General features: G+C 32.8%; 1 protein-coding gene across 6 annotated transcripts in view; it reads left to right on the forward strand.

The window, feature by feature from the left end:
• Window positions 1-20,544, forward strand: part of Nup98-96 (nuclear pore complex protein Nup98-96) — a 36,272-nt gene that overhangs the window by 12,941 nt on the left and 2,787 nt on the right. For 5 of the 6 annotated variants that reach the window (XR_010889341.1, XM_067352006.1, XM_012362280.2 and 2 more), the window contains exons 11-19: window positions 1,511-1,622; window positions 1,694-1,834; window positions 3,431-3,714; window positions 7,392-7,630; window positions 7,759-8,001; window positions 9,869-11,004; window positions 13,196-14,325; window positions 17,427-17,738; window positions 20,406-20,503. Coding sequence is in view for 5 of the 6 variants with exons in the window: in XM_067352006.1 (XP_067208107.1) it covers window positions 1,511-1,622; window positions 1,694-1,834; window positions 3,431-3,714; window positions 7,392-7,630; window positions 7,759-8,001; window positions 9,869-11,004; window positions 13,196-14,325; window positions 17,427-17,738; window positions 20,406-20,503 (3,695 nt within the window). In the remaining variant the exon portion in view is untranslated. The remainder of the gene's footprint in view (window positions 1-1,510; window positions 1,623-1,693; window positions 1,835-3,430; window positions 3,715-7,391; window positions 7,631-7,758; window positions 8,002-9,868; window positions 11,005-13,195; window positions 14,326-17,426; window positions 17,739-20,405; window positions 20,504-20,544) is intronic. The other variant, XM_067352007.1, reaches the window with a different exon arrangement.

Raw genomic sequence — 20,544 nt, forward strand, 5'->3', positions numbered from 1 at the left:
ATTTCTAGGCAGTTTTATATATAAAAAAAATATAGCATAAGTTACTTTTTGTAGTTATCCTAAATTAGTTCCAATATTTATAATTTCCAATCAATTTTATATCCATAGAAAATAAGAAATAAAAATTATAAATATAAAGGTTAAATAAACTTATAATAAGCACGGCTAACTGACACTTCTCAACGCCGCAAGCGCCCCTAGCGTATAAAAAGCGAAAATGGAACATCCCAGACGACGGAGACGTTGACTGAAATAGTTTTTTTGATATTTTGACTTTAGATTTTAATATCTTTATTTATACAGCACGTAGAGTAAAAACAAACATACTTTTATTATATAATTTGGACATGCACAATCGATTGGGCCTATTTTTGAATTGATCGGCTTAGGCGTTACTGAGATCCGATAATCTCGGCTCGTCTCAGCTTTTGGGCTCGCATAAAGATACACGGTCGGTCTTGCGCCTGTGTTGCGCGCTGCGCGTGAACTTGGCGCGAGACACTACCGTGTCTCTTGATTTGTTTGTATCATTTTATAAAAAAGATGTGATATTAAAACTGGTGCCAAGCGAGAATAAAAATTATACGTATTATTACTACAAAAATAAAAAATTGTTTTATATTTTATACAAAAGATATATATCTATATAAATAGATAAATTATGAAAAAATTTACGTCAATAAAAAATAAAAAATATATTTAAAGCAGAAAAACTTGGCGCATATAATGTTAGTATTCGATAAAGATATGAATTTCCAATATAGTATTTTATCATTGATTGTACATTGTATCTTTCTCTTTTTCTCTATTATTTTCTTTTTTGTATTACTAATCATTTACTGTAATATACGTTAATACTAAAAATACTAATAATATATGTTTACATAATATACGTTTAGTATTAAACATAAGACATTGATTAACTTTATGCTAGTTAATGTGTTATTTGGTGTAGCAGCGCGTCAAGTTTTTCTGTAATTAATAGTTAAATATTTTTTTACTTTTTATTGGCGTCAACTTGTTAATGATATAATAATTGATTATAAAATTTCAATGCATTGTAGTAAAGAAAATATGAATTTTAAAATGCCTAAGCCTACCATATTTTATAATACAAAACTTCAGTGCATACAATTGAATAAAATACATTTTAACATTTTATTTTTTACACATTATTTTATATTTTTATATTATATAAAATTTATCTTACTTTTTAATATAAAGATTCCTAAAACTCATTAAAATAGTTTTTTATAAAATCCAGTGTACTCATAATTTAGAATTATGACTGTAAATTTGAATGTAATATTTTATGAAATCTAGAATATGCAATTTTTATTATTACATAATTTTATTATTTTCTTTAAATAACAATAATATTTGATAAAGAAATGTTCTTATACTTTTTAATTAATTAAAGATTTAAAATCTTTTTGTTTAAATTCTTAATAATTTAATAAATAAGATTAATCAAATAAATGTTATATCTAACTCTAGATCTATGTTTCAGAGTGGCATCAAACCAAACGAAAACAAACAATTCAGTACCAGTGCATCAACAAATTTTAGCTCTGGTTTCTGCGCCATTTGGTGACTCGCCATTATTAAAGAATCTTTTACCGGTAAATATCTTGGTTATTTAAGATATTACGCAAAAGCAAATAAGAAATGCGTTAATGTCATATTTTTATAGGCATCCGGAAAGACTGAAGAACTCTTGAAACCTACAAATCCAACATCGAAAGCATTGAACAGTCCGCAATACAGAGTCATCACCAATAACAAGTCTCCAAAACTTAAGGCAAGAGTTGTTAGTTCTACACAACTTTCTAAGGTAAATTTATTAACATATAGAAAATTTTTTAGCTTTTTTTAAATATTTAAAATATTGAACACATTAAACATTGTTGCAAAAAGTTTTTAAAATATTAATTTTATTACAAAGTGTAGTTCTTCAAAGGTAAACAATGATAAAGAAGGCAATAAAAATCGCGATTGTCGAAGCACAAAAACTATTAACTATTACATATCGTGTGTTTACAAGAAAAAAGCACAAGTCTCAAAATTAGATTGAGTTATTTGCAATTTAAAGTTTGAATACATTTTTAAATTTGTTATAAATTATATTTGGCTTAATAAAAATACATCTCTTAAGATAATTATGCTTTGTTTATACGTAATGATACATAAAGACGGTTTTTAATGATATATTAAAATTTAATAAAAAGGACGGCTTTTTACTTGTAAGCCCATGATATTATTGATATATCATGTTAATTTGCTCTAGCATGTTGTATCGATCGGTGCTATGTGTGCGATCGGTAAATTCAATCTTGCTTCTATTAATTATTTGAATTTTAACTCTTTGTTTTATGCTTTTTATATAACTTGAACCTTTCTCTTTTTTTCTTTCTATTTTCTCAAATTGAAGAGGACTTAAAATTGTGACCGAAACGTTTCTTATATATTGATTATATAAAAATAATAGTTAACGTATAAAATAATAGTTAACTGGCACTATCAAAGCAATCAAAATGATCATGGTTATATATAATTTCTTATAACAATTTTTTTAATTTATAATGGTGCATTTTTTGACATATTTTGTGACTTTTGTTGCAATGTGTAAATGATTAAATTGATTACTTTACATTTTCTTTTTATACTTTTTTAGAAAAGAAAGAAAAAAGAAATAGAAATACATATGTAGATATATGTTCATTGTTGATAATATTAATAATTCTTGTGCTCCAATAACCATGTTGTACTTCTTATTGCTGTTGTCATTGTTATTTATATTTTTATTTTACTTATTATTTATATTTATTTAAAAATCGTTTTAATATATATAGCCAATAGAGCAAGAGCTGGATCGATTTGCTCAAAAATTCCTTTTATTTATAAAATTCTACAGACGTTTCGGCCAAGGTACGTGGCCATCTTCAGTGTAATACAAATTTTAAAACTTATCGAGTCCCACTCACATCCGTGGACACATGTCACAGTTTTAATTGCTTTTACATAGTAGTGACGAACCGTTAAGTTAGACGGTCCGTGGCTTCACACGTATATAACTTTACTAACCACATTGTACTACACGTTTATCAGAGGATGCGTTTCCTTAGTCAAAAATAGTACCAAAGCTTCGCTAATCATGTACTAAGTTTTAAAATTTGTATTACACTGAAGATGGCCACGTACCTTGGCCGAAACGTCTGTAGAATTTTATAAATAAAAGGAATTTTTGAGCAAATCGATCCAGCTCTTGCTCTATTGGCTATATATATTAAAACGATTTTTAATTTAATTAAGGAAGAGCAATAACCAATTATTATTGTATTATATTTATTTATTTATTTATTTATTTTTTATTAGATAAACTTATAAATTATTATTTTTCTATGAAATAAGTTGTTTTAATATTTTTTAGAAATCTTTGTTTGATGGCCTTGAAGAAGATGATTCTGTGTTAACTGAAGCTTTTCAACCTCGGCCAAGTGCAAAACGTTTGGTATTACGACCAAAGTCGACAACAAATCCCTCAGTTCAGTCTTCTACAGAAAACGGAGAGACAGTAACGAAAAATGCTGCAACAGATGACAGAGTGGATACATTAAATACTGTACAGAGTAATAATGTTGAAGTTAATAACAAAGAAAATCACAGTCAAAATAATAATCGACTTTCGAACGATCGACGATCTTCTACATCTTGGTAAGATAATAATATTCATACATTTTTTTTTCAAATTTTTTTATACATATATCTTATTAATATATCTTATTATATATATATACACAAAGTGAGGCATTTAAAACAGGCCACCTGAATAACTCGCCTACTTTTAGCGATAGAAAAAAATACATCAGACCAATCTTGGTTTCAAGGGGGACATAATCTGATGTCAATAAATTTTTTGTATGTCGAAGTGTACAGGAGATGCAAGGTTAACTTAGTTTTTTAAAATGGAATGATATGTTTTTACTTATCTTCTAATACAGCGTTTTAAGACACATACAATGACCTATGATTATAGGTCATTCAAGGTCCTTAAAGGTGATGAAAAATAATTTACTTCAAGGAATCAATCAAACACTTTCGTGTTTTTTTTTATTATTGGTATATCGTTCTTGCAATTGCTATACGGATTGCAGAATGTAAACAAACGTTCAATCACGTACGCTTCATGGAAGTTTGAATATTACAAAGTCGCACTTTGGTAGCATGCCGCCAATAATAGCGTACAATGTACGCTGTATTCATATTATGAAGCGTACAATGTTATTGAATGTTTGTTTACATTTTGCGATCCATATAACGATTACATAAACGATATAACAACTAGAGAAGACATGAAAGTGTTCGATTGATTCCTTGAAGTAAATTATTTTCCATCATACTTGGCTTTTAACGACCTTATATGACCTTGAATGACACGCTCTATTAGAAGATAAATAAAAAACATCATTCCACTTAAAAAAAGGAAGTTGACTTTCTCATCTTCTCTACCCTCACCTACAAAAAAACTATTGACATCGGATTACGTCTTCCTAGAAACCAAGCGAGATTGGTCTGATGTATTTTTTCTCTATATACAGGGTGATTCAGAACAATCTACTGTCCTTGGAATGTCAAATTCTTAAGTAAATTCTAAGACGATTTTTCCTTTTACAAAATTTTGTCTGAAACTTAGTTTTCGAGTTATAATTGAAAATAGTTTGCTGCTTGCGAGTCCGATACAACAGGCAGGCAGGGACGCGCAACGTATAATGAGACTGTCAACTTGACATATATACATATATATCTCCCCCCCCCCTCCGGATAATGCGCGCGCGCATTATTAATCCGGTTTAGCAATGTCCGTAGTCAAGGACATGGACCGGAATTAGTGATGCAAGATTGAGCATCCTGCATCAAGCACTACATGAGGGGAAGAGCCCCCACCATGGCGGCACCACACAAGCGAGCATCGCTGACGTCACGCGTCCGTGTGCGCTCGCTGTTGGGTTCTTCTTCCTTGATCATTAAAAGTTAAAAAAATTTATTAAAAATATTTTTTTTATTTTTAAATTTATTATGTGAAAATATTTCAATAGATTTCCACGTCACCCATGAGGTACTATTGCTATTGAGGAAAAAAATATTTTTAATAAATTTTTTTAACATTAATCGGATAGCGCCGCTCCTAACGCTCGGCGGCGCTGGCCCTAGCGGCTGCCGCGCGCGCGGTGAAGAGAGGAAAGGAGGCGTATACCACGAGAATCGGCTGAAAAGATGAAATAATTCCGAGGCCTGGCCGCTATATTGGAACGGCGAGCGCACACGGACGCGTGACGTCAGCGATGCTCGCTTGTGTGGTGCCGCCATGGTGGGGGCTCTTCCCCTCATGTGGTGCTTGATGCAGGATGCTCGATCTTGGGTGCGTTCGGGCAGCTCGCTACCGCGCTATCAACGCTAACGCTACTAGCTCCGTTCACGGAGCCAAGATAGCGCTAATGAATGCGAGCTCCGTGAACAGCAATAGCATAGCGTGGTAGCGTGCGTCTGCTAATAAAAATGGAACAAGATCGTAAAAAAGCAATATTAACAGCAGTAGCACTTATAATACAAGAATTAATAGATTCATCGTCTAACAGTGATGATGGTAAAGATTTAAAAATAATAGAATAGAGTATGAATGTAAGAAAACATGTATCATGTATTAACATTAAAAATTAAAATATCGGCATTTCTCACATTTTCCGTTGAATTATTAGATGAATGTTTGTAATAAAATTAGGTGTTATTATTTTCAACACGTTAAATGCTGGACAAAAGATCCAGTCCAATTATAAATCTTTTGTCCAATATTAAACTAGTTGGAAATAATAACACCTAATTTTGTTACAAACATTCATCTGATAATTCAACGGAAAATGTGAGAAATGCCGATATTTTAATTTTTAATGCTGAGACATGGTACATGTTTTCTTACATTTATACTCTATTCTATAATTTTTCATTCTTCACCATCATCACTCTCAGACGATGAATCTATTAATTCTTGCATTATAAATGCTACTGCTGTTAATATTGTTTATTTACGATCTTGTTCCATTTTTATTAGCAGAAGCGTGCTACCACGCTATGCTATTGCTGTTCACGGAGCTCGCAAACGCTAACGCTATCAACACACTACCTCGGAAGGAATAGCGTTGATAGCGCGCAGTTATGACGTATCACACTACCATTAATGACGTCATAATTGCGTTTGGTAGCACTACCAGCTAGCTCCGTGAACAGTCGATAGCGCTAAATAGCGCTAATAGCGTCTCCCCGAACGCACCCCTTGCATCACTGACCGGAATCAATAACCGTTCCTTAACAGTTTTTTTAGTTAAACCGAAACTGTAACTAACGAAAATTTTATAAAGTTTATGACGCCAGAACTGAACCAGTTAAATTATTTTTGACTTACAGTTTTGTTTGGTTCTTTTTTTCTTACTCTATAATTTATTATTCTTCGTTGAATTTTCTATTTGTTTATATCGTACTTTTTTTTCGTTAACTTTAATGATTTGTAATGGTTCTCGCATATAAAATATTACACGATAAGACACGATGTAATGCATATATGCGTCAATTCAAAAAAGTATCTTTTATCTATAGAATTTTTGCAAAGTACGGTATCGAAAATTTTTGAATTTGATATGCCTAATATAGTAGATAAAAATTTGAAAAATTATTTTATTTTTATCAAACTTATCAAATTTGATCAATTTTATTTTTATCAATTTAATTCTAGATGATTTTCTATGATCTTTAAATTAGAATATAAATAAATTTAATTTAAATTTAACATAAAAATTGAAATATAAGAACATATTTTTATAAAACATGCAATTTATATTTTGAAATTTTTATTTTTATACATTGAAATTAATTATTAATAATTATTTTTTCAACTTATTGTTAAATATATTTTATTTAGATTTTATTTAGATTTATTTTTCTTAAATTATAAAATTTACATTTTAACTTTTAAATCAAGTGTCTCTAAAACTTCTTAAAAGGTGGAATTTCTTCATGGTAGAATCTGTTGTTTAATTTATTTTTAACTGTGTCATTAGGTTCACAATTTAAAATTTTATTTGTTGATTTGAAAAAAAATTCAGTGTTTGGAAACATAAATTTATACTTCCACAAAGTAAAATATAATTTTTTTTATAAAAGAATAAAATAACTATGTGTAATATGTATAAATATGTATAAATATGTATAAATAAGAATAAAATAAAAATGTGTTTTTTTGTTCTTAATAGTAAAAAGATTAAAAAATTATTTCTTGCGCGCAGTAGCAGCATGAAGGAAATATAAATTTGAATAGCTTCAAATTTAATTAAAATTTATAGGTTGAAGTCGACAATTCCACGGAGAGGTAAAGTTCCGGATGATGAATTACTTGAGGGACAGCGATCACCGTTTTCAGGAACAAATTTATCCGAAGAAATAAATAACACAGTGGTCGAATTAAGACCGCAAAATAATTCATCAAATACGAACCATTCAGATACAATTAATTCGATTGAAGTGCCGCTGAATTCTACTTTTGATGATAAAAGCTCTACGAGTCTTACTGTGCCAAATGCAGGTGAATGTTTTCAGATTAAATTAAATTTTCAATTAAATAAGAATTTTATATTACATTACTTTAGATTTCATCTAACTAAATTATTTGGAGCATGTTTTTCTCAATTTTTATTTGCTAATTTTTTTCAGATTTAAATCAGGAAACTGACGAAAATTTATTTCCACTGCTACAATCAAATTGGAATATGAATATAGCTAAAATAACGCTACGACGAGCGGGTTATTATACTATTCCTCCGCTTGATAAACTAGACGATTTCGTTTGTGGTGAGACATGCATCGTACCGGACTTTACTGTTGGACGCGAAGGTTACGGCAATGTGTACTTCCCGGATTCATTCGACGTGTATGGTTTGAACCTAGATGAAATCGGTAAAGTACATATAAATGTAATTTCATGTTAACTTTAACAAATTATTTAATATCCTATTATATTATTTCATTTCCGATATCATTAATACGTTGAACGTGTCGCGAGGGTCACTGATGATTGGCATTTGACTTTTTCAGTGGCGCCAGCGATCGGCGTTATCTAAATTAATTACAGTGATAGAAATAAATAATTCACAATAAGTTTTAAAATTTCGAATATCATTGTTGTTTGGAATCTTATGATAGCGATATAAACTAACAAATACACTATTAAGTATTTCAACAATTATATTTTTTTTATAATCTGATACTTATTTTAAATGTTTTATTTTAATTGTGTATATTGCGATGTATTAGCGTAGGTGGTACATGTAAAATTTTATTTATTTGTTTGACATTCGACGTGTTAATAACGAGGACCGGTGTTTAAAGCCCTATTGTACATACTCCTCATTGATGTAACAGTTGACTAAAAAAAAGATAATTTCATTGGAATGATGCGTCAGCGTCAAGGGTGCCTTCTCTTATTATGCAAAGGGGCGCCAGATATTTTTTAACGCTCTCTTTCCATCGCTTTATTTGTATAGCAAAAAAGGATGCATCTTAATGAGATTTATCTTTTAATTTTTGGGGTTTTTTCTTTTTTTCTTACCTCTTTCCTCTTTTTTTATTTTTTAAATTTATTTATTGGTTTTGATGATGAGACTCCGGGAGGACGGAAGTATAAACTGCTTACTCATGAGTGACATAAATTCTGTTTATTCTAGAATGTATTCTATGAAGATGGTTTGCATTACCTTTTTTTATATTTTTTTTTCTTTTTTTTTATAGGATGAGTTGATATTTTAAAACGGCGTAATATAATTATTAAAGAAAGAATTTCTTTTTAGAATACCATAAATATGATGAGATTTTTTTTTATATTATTGCTTTATCTTCTCAAAATCTTGTTATTACACATGTACTTTTTGAGGCCAAATTTGGATGCGGCTTTAGTCGCGAGAAACTATTTCTTTTCTAGATAATAAAAAAAAAGTCTAATTTTATAAGCTCGTAAAATTACGAAGGCAGTTCAATAAATAAACAGACAAACAATACTATAATTACTATAAAAATACATTAAAAAGAAAGAAATTACCACTATTTCTCAATAAAATCATAATCCTCGTTTACACAAATGCACTTGTCACCAGTTTTTGGATGCCTTTGGCGTAAAATTCTTTCGGTTAACATCTGAATCATTTTTGCAACGCATTCAAATTGTTATCAAATTTCGTATTCCGTAAAGCAGATTTCAGAGGATTTCAAAAAGGTGATGACATTTAAAACATCTGAAATTTCAACAATAGTAATTCTGCGGTATATTAGATAGAATCATCTTTTCAACAAAGTTTTTCAAACCGTGTCTGTTGAAATTTCCGTTCATCGTGGTTCATCACTAGTGTTTACCCGGCCATTTTTACATTTTTGCATCTATGCATAAAAACTTGCATGGTTTATATTATAATTTTATATTATATTGAGCGCACAATTTTTCTTGAAAAAATTTCAGCCGATTTTACAACCAGCTAACGAAAAAACGAATGACAGCATGCTATTCTATTACCGTGGAATCTTGCAATGGAATATGCATTATGTTTAAAAATAGACAATCGCAAACATATCAGTTTGCAGTAAAACCATGCACGGTGCTGCAGATGCAGTTGTTTGATCTTAAATTGCATTTGTCTGAGTACTTATTGAACGCCCTCATAATATGAATATTTCACCGCATCTCATCTGCAATTATTCTTGAAAGAATTGTATCTAATTGTAATTAAAGAAAATTATATTAACTAAGAGATATATATTTTATTTGTCATTGTAGTTCACTTCCGCCATAAAGAGGTGATTATTTATCCCGACGATGACAAAAAGCCACCAGTCGGACAGGGTTTGAATCGACGAGCGCAGGTTACATTGGATAAAGTATGGCCACACGACAAATCGCTGCATGAGCCAATCACAGATCCGCAGCGACTCGCTGCGATGAATTATGAGGGAAAATTACGCCGAGTATCTGCGAAACACGATACCCGTTTCTTGGAATATCGACCGGAGACCGGTTCATGGGTCTTCAAAGTTGATCATTTCTCCAAGTATGGTCTTAGCGATTCAGACGAGGATGACAGTCAGATACCATCAACTTCTGGAGCAAAAAAGTTGAAGGGGTTTTCCGCGTCCTTGAAAGGAAAAAGCATCGAATCGTCGATGGCAACGAGTAAGAATGCGAAGAACGGAGCGATTAACGGAACGATTAATGGAACGATTGGCAGCCCGACGATGAGAAACGGCAAGCACCCGGACATGGAGAGCAATTTTTTAGGGGAAACTCCTATTTACCGCTTTTCTTACGACGGCTTCGGTGATGAGAATCTAAAATTGCTTGCCAGGCCGGTTCGGGAAATTCAACTTGACAGTTCTATCCTCGTTTCCAGAGAGTATAGTTACGAGAAACGCAGTCCGGTCGGCGATAATGCCCGAGTCACCGGTACAGACAGCCACAAATTGCAACTCATGAAGGCAAGCTTCTTCGATACAAATGACGAAGATAATAGTGAGGAAATCAGTCGCGACGTGTTTCCCTTCGTGCAGAAAACTCTAATTCGTTATTTCCCAGACGTTACCGAAACCAAGATTGATGAAACTCCAATTAATTACAATGCCACGGCGTTGCGATCGAATTTCATCATGAACGAAACACCGTTTCCTGTGAGCCAAGAAAACGCATTCTATGCATTAAACAAAAAATTGCAACTGCAGCGACCGATTGAAAAAGCGATTCTATCGCCTGCGTTTGCTCCAGTGACAAGCGTGTTGAAGTATCACTATGAAGTTGTTCCACTCAAAGAATCAAGATTGAATAAGCGTTTTCGCTGTGTCGCTGATACCAGCATACAGATGGGTAGAATGTTTCGACCAAGCTGGGGGGCCGGTCTAACCTTGCTGTCTTTGAGCACGCAGGTAAGAATGTATCAATATTCGATATTATTGAGTAGTTAAGATTTTATTTATTTTTGATGCAAGAATATCGGATAGAAAGAAAACAAATAAAATATCGAATAAATATTTTTACAATTTTTACAATTTTTAAATTTAAATCAATATTGAGAGAGATTTAGAATGAGAGAATTATACTTGAAGGTTTAAAGATAATTTTCGTAGTCGACACTTTCTCTCCTTACCTTACCTTTATCTTATGTTAACAATAAGTCGGTCTAGCAATTATTTGTTATTAAAGTCTGGCAATAAAGCCAACATCAAGAGCGACATTATTATAGTAGTTGTCTTTATTGATCCCCTCAGGGTTACAATTATTTGTACAGCTCTCTTTTCCTTAACACTAACGCTTAACCTAACTTATTCTAATCTATATCCAATTTCCCTGGAGCAGGGGCGTAAGCCTCACGTGTTCACCCCCCTCCACCCCTAGTTACACACACACACACACACACACACACACGCGCGCGCGCGCGCGCACACACACACCGTGAGCGACATTATAAAAGGAGTGAGATTACCACGTGACGACTCTGCCAACAATTGATTATTGAAATTTATTAATGAATATTGTTTTCTTATATTTCTTTACTTTATGTTATTATAATCAATAAAAATCAAGAATAGGTTTTTATTTTATATATGAGATACTATTGCCAACGCGCATTGTAATAAGAATTTTTTTAAGATAAAATATAGTATGAAATAGTAATAATAAGTGATATAATTTGTATTTAAAAATATTTATATTTATTAATATTTTGTTTTTATTATTTAGAACAGTGCTAGACAGGATCTGCATATTTCGATCAATTTTCGTAAGCTAACGTTTATCAGCTTCCCATTACGTCTTGAGGCAACGCGCGCGGTACTCGTGTGTGTGAAGCTGGCGTATTATTTCACGGAAACTCACAAATAATTAAGAGTTCTGACTTTATTTTCAATAGTTCTAGAGTTCTTGATAGTTTAAACACATAGTTCTGACCATTAAACCAACGGAAGTGCCTCAAGGACAAAGTGAGACGCTGCGTGAAGTTCGCGTCTCAGTTTGTTCTGAGGCATTTTCGTTGGTTTAATGGCCAGAACTATTTGTTTAAACTATCAAGAACTCTAGAACTATTGAAAATAAAGCCAGAACTCTTGATTATTTGTGAGTTTTCGCGAAATAATACGCCAGCTTCACACACACGCGGTACTCTGCCTCAGGAACGGGCGCATCTGTAACGCAATGAGATTTGGTGCCCCCGACTGCCACCAAATATCAATGTTTTGCACGTAATCTTTAAAATCTTTTTTAAAAATAAATTTAATAACAAAGTTCAAATTCTTGATTATTACATTTACGCTATAATAATCCTGAAATATTATTAAATTATATTTGATAGATTTGTGAAATGTCCCAGAGACTCTTCCAATCTATAAAAAAATTATTTAAAAAAATATTTTAAAGATTGCGTGTAAAACATTGATATTTGGCAGTTGGGGGCACCGAATCTAATGAGATTCGGAACGCAATGGCGAACAGATGCGACCGTCCCTGAGGCAGAGTACCGCGCGCGTTGCCTCAAGACGTAGTGGGGAGCAGGTAGGTGTTAGCTTACGAAAATCAATCGAAATTTGCAGATCCTGTTTAGCACTGATTTAGAAAAATGTTCTAACATATAATTTTGCCATAAAAACAATTTATTACGTTAAATAATTTATGTACAATAATGATTTTATTTTCATCGTGAAAATAAAAGTATTTAAAAAAAATTACTTTTTCCTTAGTTTTTAGATAAATAAAAGTTGATTTTTCAACTTTGTAATGACTTGAGACTTTTTGTAGAAACTTTTCTATCACTTTGACATATATAAAAAAGTTTTAACTTGGAAACTGTAAAAGTCGTCAAAAAAATATGTGTTCTGTTCTTAATAGTCTTAATAGTAATAAAATCACAAAATATTTTATATGCATAATTACTTATTATATAAGAAATCTAACAAAACTATTGTAATAAGAGTTTTTTTACATATGGATTTATTAAACATGTGAATTATTCTATATTTTATTTGCTATATTGATGACTATTTGATATTGATATGAATACTTTTTAATTGAACGAATACACTGACAATCGATGTGTTTTCTCAATATTAATTTGTCGGTACGCAGGAACAGGCGACGAAAATGCAATTGCAGAGCGCATTCAGTCAGCTGAACCATTATGTTTCCGGTCGCCTCGCTGGTGATACCACATCGACAGCGATTGTTCAGCGTTTACAGATCTTGGGTGGGGACGAGAATACGAAAGCGTTTCAAGATAGCATAGAGCATCACTTACGGATTCAACTGGATCATTGCGTGATGGGACACGAGGGAGATTGTCCCACTTTTACGGTGGCAACTGATAGCGCGAATAAAGCACTGCAGTTTCATTGCAAGTTTGCTCAACATCTCAGCGAAAAATCAAATGAGGAAGTGAACGATGAACAACAACCGCAGCGCAGCAGTATTACCGAACGATCGTTTTGTCAATACGCGAGCGTCGTATGGACATTGTGCGTAGCGCTCTGGGGAAATTATCCTGATCGGGATACAACTGAAAACGCCAATGACGAGCACTATAACGTTATGATGCGAAGAGAAGCCATTGGCGAGTGGCTGAAGAACGTGGTGCAGGAGACAGTCGAAAAAGAGATCAAGAACGTTGATAGTGAGGTCAATAATTGTCATGAAAAGATAATCTTTTCGCTGCTGTCTGCCTGTAAGCTGGAGGACGCATGCCAGGAAGCACGCAAAGTTGGCGATCATTGCTTAGCATTGTTGATGGCGCAGTTGCGTAGCGGTGCGCCGGTCAAGGAACTGATCAAGCAGCAGCTCGCACTGTGGCAGGAGACTAATGTGGATGAAAACCTCGCGGTTGAACGTTTGAAACTATTCATGCTGGTGGCGGGTGAACCACTCATTTCCAGAAAAAATGAGACGATCAATGTCTGCGAGAGTTTAGACTGGAAGCGCGCCTTTGCCATTCATTTATGGTATTTATCGTCGTCCACGTGTTCAATCACAGACGCCCTAGACCTCTATGAGGCATCGTTTAACGCGACGGAGACTCAGATGTACGCAGCGGCGCCAGAACCTGAATACAGAGAAAATGATTACGATGCCGAATTGAGTAATGGCAAGAGGATATACGATCTGTGCTTTCATCTCTTGAAGTTGTACTGCACAGGAAACCATGATTTAGGAGAGCTTCTAAATCCGTTATCTTATACTGCTAATCCACTGGACTACAGACTAAGGTAAATTGTCGCACAACATAATATAGCAATTTGTGTTGAATCGTATAAAAGATAATTATAGCACAATTAACAAAAAAAACTAACTATAGCTGTAGTAAGAGATGCATCAAGAGTTTTAACGTAGAAATATTACTAAAATTTGGAAAATTTTGAAAATTGAATTAAATTTAATTAAAGATAGAAGCCAATCATAGATTACGAAATTTATGTAAATTGATTTAGTCAAGCACATTAAAAAAAAAATAATTTTCAATGATGTTACGGAGTTTTTTTCGATGTATTTGCAAAAGATGTTTCTAATGTTTGCTAATTTCCCATAAATTTTCTTTTTTTTTAATTTACGCTCCGCACTATTTTTCGCACCTTTTTTAAATAGGTTTGTCATTTTGTATTATTTGATTAATACCCCGCGCGACACTATTACTTTCTTATGATTCAAAAAGTATTTAATGAAAAAATATTTTATTATAGTGTTTTGAAAACATCTCGATTTTAGTTAGAAGAATGTGCAATAAAAGATAGGGGTTTCCATTAAGATTTTTATGTTAACCTTGACCGGGCTTTCCAAGATCATCCAAATCTCAATAAATATCATCAATTAATATATTTTTTTAAGTCCTACTATTTCTGTTTGAAACATTTTTCTTATAAACTTTGCAATACTTTCTAAAATAATTGGCAGTTCCGGAACTTTTGCTACGCACTGTATGCATTTAGAAACTCATTTGTTTGCATTTTCGCAATGAATAACGTCATTGTATGTACATACACATTATCGAAAGAGATAATACGCTATACCATTTCATAGCTGACTTTTTAAATTTAAAAAAAAAATTATTAAAATTGTTGAAATTTGTGAATTTGGCATCGTTTTAAATATTGGGTAAAATAAATTGCATTTTTGTCACTTGATGCTTTTTTATTATTGGAAAGGCAAAAATGCAACGCAAATTCAGAAAAAGAAATATGCCGTTGGTAAATATGCATTTTAGGTTACACCTCACCGATTTTGTTGTCATTTAGATATATGTAGGGGAGATTGTTCTGAGTAATTCTCCAAAATCAAGTAGGGAACGGCATTCGTTTAGGAGATATAACAAATTAACGTTTCACAATTTTAATGCTCTTCTTTTGGTGTTATAAACTGATATTACGAATAGTGAAGTTTATATACGCCGTGTTTGTATACAAACACGGTATGTAAAGTTTACATTTTTTAAAGGATAGCTACATGGTCATAGATATTTTGTCAACAGTCGGTTTTACCTATTTTTCGCAGTTCGTTAACAGCTTTCAACATGCGACTACACGAATTTCTAAGCTTTGTTAAGGATAGCAATGAGTTATTAGATTTTTTTATTGATCGAAAAGTTATTCACGGACACATTAAGGTTGCGTTCGCTTTGGACGCTCACGCGCTGAAAGCATCAGTCTATCTTTCTTGCTCATTATACGTCGAAGAAAGATAGAATGACGCTTTCAGCACGTAAGCGTCCAAAACGAACGCATCCTAAATGTACACAGTGTAAAACAGCTTGCGATTTAAATCGTGAGCATCATTATTTTTCTTTATTTTTTCTTATTCTGGTGAAAAATATTTATGGAATACGTTGGCGGGGGAGGGATGGAGCCTCTCTCCCTGCACTCCCATTCCAAAAATCTAACCTAATCTAATTTCAATTAAATAATCAGAATTAGGTTTGGGTTAGGTTTGGGTTAGGTTTGGGTTAGGTTAGGTTAGGTTAGAGTTGTTGGGGATGGGTGTGTAGGGGGAGGGGCTCCGCCCACGAGTGAAAGTTGTATAAACAGATTCTTTTAATCAAATAACAGATTATTTATTTCACTGTGCATAATATTAATTTATAATCTAATTTATAACCTAAAGCATTAAAATTGTGAAACTTTAATGTGTTATATCTCCTAAACCAATGTCGTCCTCCATTTGATTTTTGCGGGGAATTACTCAGAACACCTTTTCTACACATATCTAAATTTTTTCGACAAAATCGATGAGGTGTAACCTAAAATGTATATTTACCACGTCGTTTATGTAGAAATATAGGGGATGCCGTAACAAAAAGATGTGTTAAACTTGATTTGAGAGATTTCGTCAGGGTGACATTCGAAGATGATGAGGCCATTACAACAATTACAAAAAAACAGTTGACAAAACAGGTTTTATTAGATTATACACTACATGTAATGACGCTATACGTTTACTCATGCACACACACGTACGCACGCACGCGTGCGCGTGCGCATATACTGCTATGACACTGATGGTTAAAGATTATTCAATGTAAAATGACTCGCAAAAAATAAAAAATTCTAATTTATTTTATAAAACTAAAAATAGATTTTTATATTTTAAATTTTGCAAGAAAAATCATTATGCGCTGTTCCTACTTTTTGCTGCGCCTTTCTGCTTTCCATGCACGATATTAAATTGTCATTTTTGTCACAAATATTATTCAACAAACAAAGATTATTCAACGTCGTAATGTTTACAAAATTTAAATACAATTTTTGTAACATTTAATTATATTTAATTTTTTGTAAATATTTTGAAAGTAATTTTTCTATAATTAGACAAAATTATACGACTTTTGTTTGATTAACCTATGAAACTATTAAGTAAATGTATTGTTAAATGAAAGATTTTAATAACTACGTGGTAAAAAATCTAAAAAATTTTGAGATATTACCTGACATCACTAGCAGATCTTGATGTCGATACCCCTATCGGGGTGGGGTGGGGGGGGGGGGATTTCGACCTGCTTTAATGCATTTTTTACCAAGATTTTCGAAACGGATCCAGCAAAATTGATTTTTTTTAACTTGGAAGGGGGGGAGGGAATTTAACCCCCCCCCCTCAGGATCTGCCAGTGCCTGACATTGTATACATTTATTTCTTAAAGTTTCCAATAAATCTTGAATAATCGAATTGAGAAATCGTTGAAACTACTTTAATGGCCTCTATTTGTTTAAAGTTCTATTTATTAATTTTATTTTTAAGTTAAAAAAATAATGTGCTTTCTATCGTACAGATTTAGTTCTATAAATTTATTATTTTACTAATAACATATTTTGTTGATACACAGCTGGTTAATGCAACAGATACTCGTGGCCTTGGGTTACACGCACCTGTCCGATCACGTTGCCGCGTTAACGCACACGAACTTTGCGACACAATTAGAGGCATACGGACTCTGGCATTGGGCAATCTTCGTAGTGTTGCATTTACGAGACTCATCCAGAAGACGCACCGCTGTACAGGACTTGCTATTACGTCATATAGAAATAAATGACACCCCAGAATATGTAAAACGTGAACAATTTTTGAAGGAAGAACTTGGTATATCGTTAATTTGGATTTATCAAGCTAAAGCCATCAAAAGTAGCATTAATAAGAGGTATTTGACATCTGATTTAGTTGCATATATTCATACAAGTTTGAGTATTAATGATGCATATAAGTATATTATGTGTCAATTGAAAACTAACTGCTAGTATTAATATGTTTTCTGCTGATTTGCGATGATTATCCATTCATGTCGCGTGGGTTGCATGCGCCATGTAGACACAAGATTAACAATTTTGTTTATAACATACCTTATAATATTTGTAAGATTGTAAAAATTATTATCAAAAAAAATAATGCAATGTTTTTAAAATGCGCTACAAAAATTTTTGTTTCAACAAATTATTATCATATTTACATAATTTATGTAAAAAAAAAGAAAATATCAAACGGCTTGAACAAAAATGGGGTGCATGCAATCTACAGGGAAGGGAATGTGTTCATGACGCATATGTTCGTCATTTTCAAGAAAGTGATTCCTAAAATATAATATTTGTCAATATATATGATATCATATAATATTTGTAGGTTCTTCAATTTGCTAAATTTGAATTTTTCATCAAAATTTTAAAATTTAATATCAGAATTAAACACAACATAAAATATATTGTATTTTGAAATTTTTATTTGCATATTACATTGAAATTAATTGTCAATAACTGTTATTTAAATTTAATATTTTTTAAATTTTTTGTTTATGAATTCTAAAATTTTAATTTATTATTATTTGTCATTTACCTACATTATTTAATTCATGAATTGTAAAATTTTAAAGGGTGACTATTATACAACTTTGGAAAGGTTCTAACTTCATTTTTCCGTATACAATAGAATAATTATTAATATTTAAGCAAAAACAAAATTATACATTCATCAAACAGTTCATGATAGCTGCACCTTAATTTAAATTAAAAAAAAAAATTACATTAAAAAATTTCGATTATACAGGGTGTTTCATAATGTTCGTTCAAACGCTCGTGTACTGGCAGAGCGTGATAAATTAAACATAAAAGTCCTTTATCGTTTTGCAATTTTCGCAATAATAAATAAGATATTAATTAAAGGGATTGACGAATGAAAGCGCATTGCGCGTGGCTAGACCGTGGGCTGTGTACGATTTGGGCGGGTCAGCGGCATGTTGCATGGCAACGAAAAACAAACAGCACGTGACGAGAGGAATAATACGTGAGCAGCGAGCGGGCAGAAATGGCGTGTGAGACTGGATCTTCGTACCGTTGTTATTTTTCGTTGTCGTGCGACGCTCCGCTGACCACGTAGATCGTACAGCTCACGGTCTAGCCGCGTGCAACGCGCTATTATTGGTCATTTTTTAAAATTAATATTTCATTTATTATTGCGAAAATTGCAAAACGGTAAAGGATTTTTCTATTCAGTTTATCGCATTTTACCTGTACACGAGCGTTTGGACGAACATTATGAAACACTCTGTATATACGTTAGACATTAGTTTTAATAATACAAATTTTTATTTCTGAAGAAGTGAAAAAGAGAAACAGGTGTACTTCTGAATCGCCCTTGTGAATTAGAGCTTTGAAGTTGCATAATTGGACTAATTAGGAGGTGAGGAGTTTAGTGGGCGTGGTTTCAACTTCGGCAAATACGCAGAAAAAAAACTTGTAAAATTTTGGAATTTTGCCGCTAGATGGTGTCCGTAAGCCAAAGGGGTGTGTGATTAGGTTAGGTTAGGTTAGGTTAGGTTAGGTTAGGTTAGGTTAGGTTAGGTTAGGTTAGGTTAGGTTAGGTTAGGTTAGGTTAGGTTAGGTTAGGTTAGGTTAGGTTAGGTTAGGTTAGGTTAGGTTTTGAGTAGGAGGAAGAGGCGGGGCTTTTGAGTGGATGTTTCGCGACAACTCCGCCTCGGCGCGAGTGGACTGTCACCCCTCACCAGGAGGCGTCGCTTCTCACCAGGATAGCGGCTAACCCAGCCATATTAAAGCCACCCGGGTGACGTAACTCCCCCATCAGGGGGGAGGGGGGTAGTAATGCCCTTTTTTTGAGAATAGGTGATGGCATGATGTTGTGGCCGCATCATGTCATCAAAAAGGAAGATGGAAGACAAGATGGGAGAGAGGATAAATAAATCTCTTTCCCTTTTCCTACAAGGATGAATGGGCGCTGGGGAGCTCTATGTAGCATTGGAAACAGTTCTTAGAGCTCCCTCTCTCCATATTGCGCTAAGGGTGGGGGGGGGGGGGAGCACGGCGGGATTTTAATGGGTAAAAATCTCACACTTTGGGGAATCCTGGATTTTGTTTAGACCAACTAGCGGCTTAATCCGGGTCCAGGGCAGTGGTCCATCCACGCGTGATAGTTGTAAACAACAGAACAGCTTCTTCTGCAACATATCTAAATGGCGAGAAAATCAGTTGGTGTAACTTAATGTGCATATTTACCATATATATTATATTACTATATATATATTATATATAATATATATTATATACATTATATATATATAGTCAATTTTAATCGATAAGTGTTGTCTTGTATTGAAGAAATCTTTTTTTTTATACATTTGCCGAAGTTGAAACTACGCCCACTAAACTCACCTCCTAATTAGTCTAATTGTGAATTTTTAAGTTGATCAGGAGCAGGAGCGATTCATAAGTATATCCAGAAAAAAAGCATTGCTATATGTATTATTAATTTGAGTAAAATTTTGGATAAAGTTATGAGAGATTTTATTCTTTATTTCTTTCAGATATGGAGAAGCAGCTTGGTATTATATTCAAGCTGAACAATGGACTCAAGCTCATGAAATTATTATAGAACATTTGGCGGCCGATGCTGTAATAAATGGTGTCATTATTATTTTCTTTCTCTTTTTTTACATATTAATA

This window comes from Linepithema humile, chromosome 3 (assembly GCF_040581485.1).
Source record: "Linepithema humile isolate Giens D197 chromosome 3, Lhum_UNIL_v1.0, whole genome shotgun sequence".
Taxonomy (NCBI): Eukaryota; Metazoa; Arthropoda; class Insecta; order Hymenoptera; family Formicidae; genus Linepithema; species Linepithema humile.